Raw genomic sequence first — 6,000 nt, 5'->3', positions numbered from 1 at the left:
ACTGCGTGTGGATCATACTCATGTAAACATACACCGTTACACAGGGGTGATTCATATTGCATGATGCCAGAATCATATCACAGTTCAAACAGGGAGATCCTAAACAGAGGAAGTCAAAGTAAAGAGGTCTATAAAATGAGGAGTCTGTATTAGAAAGGCTACAAAAACTCAACTGGACCTCTGGCTTCAGCACACAGCAAAAGGCACCACAATATTATTCTATTATCTAACTTGTGAAAAAATTGGCACGTAATCATTTTTTTCTCTCATAACGCTGTAAATCAAAAACTTTACATATAAATATTTTTCCCTATAAAAAAAGTCTTTGCTGTTAGCTAGTAGACAATTTTTGCTGAAATGAAAATAAATATTTCATTTATTTAGAATATCTGTCTGTTATACAAAATAAAAATATTTCTCCTAGGTGCAGGTCTCTACTCCACTGTTGTCTTTAGGTGGGACAGGGGGGTCGGGGTCAGGGGTTAGAGGTCAGTAGTCAAGGCGGGCGGGTCTTAAAGGGGTGTGTTGTCATTTTTGGAGGAGCGCGACTGGGAGCTTTTACTGTGTCCGTTGCTGCGGGTGCTTGGCCGCCCCTGCGCCCGGTGAGTCCGTATGTCGGCGGTCGGGGCAGGGGCGGTAGATGATCGGTACCCACGTTCGCACGGCTCCATGTTCATGTTCTGCATACTGAGGAAAGGAGTGCTCTCTCCTTGCCCCTCCTCTTCCTCCTCCTCCTCCTCTGATTGGCTGAAGCTCTGAGAGCTGTTGTCCCGTAGGCCCATTGCACGCTGGGAGACATGTCCATTGAGGCGGTTCCGACGCGGGCGCCGGCGGCTCCTGATTGGTTCACGGGAGGAGGCGTACTCCTGCGTGGTCTCATAGGCCTCGTCGTCAGGGAGATGATAGGGGCTGGATGGAAGGCTGCCCGTGCTCTCTGTCAGGTAGGGTTGGCGAGGGCGACGGGGTTGCCGGTACAACCGTCCATCCTGCAGGGACAGAAGCAGAGAACGTCACACACAAGATACTCTAGTCTACAACTAACAACATCATACACTACTTACAACAACAAGGAAGTGGAAAATATGACTCATGAGTCACAGTTGTAAAATGGCCTGCTTTCTGCCATGTGTGTAGTCGCTAGTGAGTGTAGCGGCAGGGTCATGGTCACCTGGGGGCATCTCAGCAGGGGCTGGTCGTCATCCCGCTGGTAGGCTGCGGCGGCAGGTGGCAGGGCGAGGGCGTGGCCTGTGTTGGGGGATGTGATTTGGAAGGTGGGCACTTGGGGGGGCAGTGGGGGGTAGTGGAACTCAATGGGCGACAGACGAGCTGGTGTGGTCAACGCTGACACGTACCTGTGGGGAGGGGAGGAGGGAAACAGAGACACACACACACACAAAACTGTATTAAATCTAGTTCAGAGGCCCAAAACTGAGACAGTAGACAAGTAGTCATTCTGTAGTTTATACAAGTACACATCGTGGGCAAACATTCATACTAGTCATCCCACCTGTCACTGTGAGGTGAGTCTCTCAGAGAGTCGTAGGAGTCTCCATACTGCAGACTGACTCCCTCAGAACAGCCCCAGTAGGCGGCCCTCCGTGCCCTTGCCTCCATGCAGGTCGGGCTGCTGCATTTACTGGTGCCCACTGATGAGGAGAGCGCCCCCGACTGGCAGTCTGAGTTCATACTGTCTGTCCTCTCTATACTCCACGTCCGCTCCTCATGTCTACGGGGAGAGGGGAGAGAGAGAAACAGAGATGGAAGTAAGTAACGAGAGGGCTTTATGACATTTCTGAGCCACAGAAATGCCCTGCCGTGTGTGTGCTTGTGTGTGTGTCTATGTGTGTGTGTGCGTGTGTGTGTGTGTCTATGTGTGTGTGTCTATGTGTGTGTATGCCACTACAGCACCTGGAGTTGTGGGAGACTGTAGATGAGTGGTGGGATCTGGTGGACATTCGGCTTCCTGCGTAGTTTACAGCTTCTTCTGGTCCATGCTGTATAATACTACACTCTGTGGTAGGAGCGTTCTTTGAGATGTACTGTGAAAGGAAGAGAGAGATATGCATTGTGGGAGCTGTATAGGTATGGGCGATATGGCAATCTGTCTCTCTCTCCCACGGCTTGCAGACAGTCCTGGCTCTAGACGTATGCCGTGTCGGCAGGCTGAACGGCCAAACTGGGATAAGAACATGTTATAACACCCGTTACAATCAAAATAATTCGGTGTCTGAGCCTGAGGTATCTTGTAGGCCCTGTACACACTCAGTTTGTACAACTGGTGTACAATGCATTTGACAAAACAATTGTGATCCAACGGAAGGTTTGTCTGCGCAAAAGTGTTTACACAGTGGTTGTAGAGACACTGCATGTGTTTTTATGCAGACAAACTCTCTGTAGTATAACAGAAATAACCATTGTATCACAACCGTTGTGTCAAATGTGTTGTACATCAGTTGTACAACCTGAGTGTGTACGGGGCCGTAGTGACTCACGTCCACCATGGGGATCTCTTCAGGCCCTGGCCCAGGGTGGTTGGGACCGTTAGCCAGCATGCGGTTGGGCTGCTCCACACACTGGTTCTGGTTGACGTTCTGGTTCAGGTGGCCATGTATCTTCTTCCTCTGTTTCCTGTAGGACATACGCAAGAAAAAGTGTAATGTGTTATTGTTCTAGAAGACATTGAGGAAGATAGTAGATAAGAACAGAAAAAGTTTATCAGAAAATGTATATAAATACAAACTACAGTTTGACAGGAATGCACTCATTTTACAAATTCTGTTCTGTCTGTCATTGAAATATCCGGCTTCAAACATTAACACGTTTAAAAAATATATATAATTAGTTAGTAAAGCTCATCTAAGAAGTTTAAAAGCTTAATTTCCGACTGGACATTGTAGCTGTGATCACTGGCAGTCAGTGAATGCCTCCTGGGCTCTGTGAGGAACTGGTTGAGCTGCCCACTGGGTGGGCTCTGTACAGTACCAGTACGTACTTGGTTTTGCAGTATGCCACCACACAGACCATGCCCACTACCAACAGTGCCACACAGATGCCTGTGATGGTCAACACCCGCCGCTGGTACAGCTCCTCTGCCTCTGTGAACAAACCACACACACACACACACACACACACACACACACACACACACACACACACACACACACACACACACACACACACACACACACACACACACACACACACACACACACACACACACACACACACACACACACGTGTGAGCGCTACTCTACGGAAATAATCAAACAAAAGCTAACTCAGCACCTCCTCTTTCCCTCCATACTCATCACTAACCTCTGACCTCTAACCTCCCTGAAAGTAACCAATCGTCTTTCTCCTCCAGCTTAGTAATGCTAACCTTAGACAAAACAAAAACTAACCATGATGGTACCAACCCCGTAGGCTAACAGTGGCTTAGCCACAAGATAGACTGTTTCAGTCAGGGTGGTGCTTATATTTGTCCTGTTTCATACATGTACAAGTGTGTAACAGTTCAACAGTTCAACAATAGTAGACTCTTTTTTTTACTGGCAATGTTTGCTTCTGTAGGCTTACTGTATGTCAAGTTCAAACAATCTCTCAGAAACTAGGCCTCATCCTACATAGACCTATATGTTGCAATGTGTGGTTGGTCTGGATTCCCCCTCTGCTTTCCCTACGTGCACAAATGTACCACAATGTCTATGGAATGTATGTCAAAGAGGTCTAAGGACACATGCCTGTATGATGGAATCAGATGATAATCATAAGAAAAAAAGCATTTTAGAGCAAAAACACCACAATGGTTTGGGGATATTCATAAAACTCACCGCCAACTAAATAGACACCTTTAAATTGACCAGAGAATGCACAAATATAAAACACAGATAACTCACAATCCCCCATATGTTAACAAGGGAAATATATTGTAGCTTTTGCATGAGAGTTCTCATTATTTTTCAAGGTTAAATGTGGTTTTCTGATCTTTTTTTGTCAGTTAAAACGTGTAGCTAGTGTGAATCTCTGTTGTCATGGTGAAGCTTTATGAAAACCTCCCTATCAGGTGTTCTGATGGCATTTAAATGACCAATGAGCAGAAGGCTCGTTGTGGTGGAACATTGTCAGCAGATAAGTCACAATGACAGAGGAAAACAAACAGAACATGGGGAGAGAGGGAACGAAAGAAAGAAAGAGTGGACAAAGGAAGATGAAAGGTGGCGACGGCCAGATAGTGGAGGAAGATTGTCTGGGAAGGTGTGTATGTGTGTGTGTGTGTGTGTGTGTGTGTGTGTGGGGGGGGGGGTCTAAAATGGGGTGGTGATGGGGGTTTTAGTGCTAAAGGTCGGGGAAGGGGTGCTGTATAGAGAGCCTTAGCCAAGCATTGTATGTGTGTCACAGAAGAGGGTACTGATAGGGGAAGGGATTGGTGGTTGGCTGCTACTGAAGGAGCTAGGTCACTATCACTTACAGGAGCCTCTGATTCAATGCCAATCAACTGGGTCATGGTAGACCTACCACAGCTGGCTGTCTTATGAGACACTGGCTATTTTCTCAGGTGTGGTGTTACTGATAACCATCAGCAAATTTCTGTCAAGTTTGTCTCTCTGACTCAAAAGTACACATTTTAAAATTAATTTTGCCTCACTCAGGTAAAGATATTGTGCCTGCATTGTAATATCTTCTACTTATATGTTCCTCTCGGTCATCAACATGTCAATCCCTCTCTACAGTAATATTTTGGAGTGTACTACAAAGCATAGTTTCTAGGTTTTCTATAACTGAGAGAGAGGGCTAGCATGCATGAAGAGGGACAAGTGTCTTTGGACCAGGTAGGTTAGCGGGCGAGTGACAGATCGACAGATCAGAGAAGAGCTATTGGTTCTAGAGAGATGAATAGTAGTAATGTGTGACTGTGAGAGGATATTGGCAACTCTTAAAATTAATAATATACATTCAAATGAATAATTGTTCCATACCCATAAATTCAATTCCAAGATGCTCTGCCAACGCAGAAAGTTGGACACAATGAAAAGGAAAGAGAAAAAGTTTCAGATAGTGATCGTCTACATTGGAACATAGATATATAGATAGTAGATACTAAACCATGAGGTTAGAATGGAATCTTTCGGTGACATAATAATCGTGATTAGCAGGTGTCACGTCCAGTAACAGACAGACAACGCGGACAGCCGCGGCTCTGTGACCCCAGAAACGAAAGAAAAGGAAAGGAAGAAGCATAACTAATAAAAGAGAGAGGGAAGCAGGCAGGAGACATGCAGAGACAGAGACAGCCACTTCACTTACTGCCATATTTACTAGACCTCATTTCTGGGGTAAACATATTTTGTTTTGTGTGGATAAAATCAAAGAAAAAAGAAAGGAAAAAAGCAGTGTGTTACTTTCCAACGTAAAAACACAGTATTGTAGATGTTGGTTGGCACAGAAATGGGAACAGCTTTGTAGGTCGACAGATTAATGACAAGTTGTAATTGTGTCCTATTGTTTCTTGTGTTATATCACTTTGTCGCTCTGACACCTTTCATATGAAATTATTATGATCAAATATGACAAAGGTGTTTTCTATCAGCACAGCATGAGCAATAGCACTAGTAAGATATGTGTGTTTCTTAACTTGGTATGATGTGAATCGTGCCATCAATGATAGCTTAAAGACGTTTTTTAACCATATTTATGCATGCATATATAGATATATACAATACTGTATGTACAGGTAACTGCCAAAATAATGGAAACAGTTGAGTAAATGAGGGATACAAAGTATATTGAAAGCAGGTGCTTCCCCACAGCTGTGGTTCCTGAGTTAATAAAGCAATTAACATCCCATCATGCTTAGGGTCATGTATAAAAAAAGATTTTTTTGGCTACCATGGCTATGCTATAGGATGACAATGCCCCCATCCACAGGGCACGAGTGGTCACTGAATGGTTTGATGAGCATGAAAATGATGTAAACCATACGCCATGGCCGTCTCAGTCACC

At 45.0% G+C, this 6,000-nt stretch overlaps 1 protein-coding gene across 1 annotated transcript in view; it reads right to left on the bottom strand.

The window, feature by feature from the left end:
* Positions 1-512: 512 nt before the first annotated feature.
* LOC139366045 (pro-neuregulin-2, membrane-bound isoform-like) overlaps positions 513-6,000 on the bottom strand; it is a 51,753-nt gene continuing 46,265 nt past the window's right edge. Inside the window, exons 6-12 of the mRNA XM_071103130.1 lie at positions 4,977-5,000; positions 2,993-3,095; positions 2,493-2,628; positions 1,909-2,039; positions 1,508-1,726; positions 1,169-1,352; positions 513-986 (exon numbers count right to left, since the gene is read on the bottom strand). Of these exons, the coding sequence (XP_070959231.1) occupies positions 513-986; positions 1,169-1,352; positions 1,508-1,726; positions 1,909-2,039; positions 2,493-2,628; positions 2,993-3,095; positions 4,977-5,000 (1,271 nt within the window). The remainder of the gene's footprint in view (positions 987-1,168; positions 1,353-1,507; positions 1,727-1,908; positions 2,040-2,492; positions 2,629-2,992; positions 3,096-4,976; positions 5,001-6,000) is intronic.

This window comes from Oncorhynchus clarkii, chromosome 14 (assembly GCF_045791955.1).
Source record: "Oncorhynchus clarkii lewisi isolate Uvic-CL-2024 chromosome 14, UVic_Ocla_1.0, whole genome shotgun sequence".
NCBI lineage: Eukaryota > Metazoa > Chordata > Actinopteri > Salmoniformes > Salmonidae > Oncorhynchus > Oncorhynchus clarkii.
The sequence above is the reverse complement of the archived record's forward strand: the minus strand, read 5'-3'. Positions and strand labels throughout refer to the sequence as shown.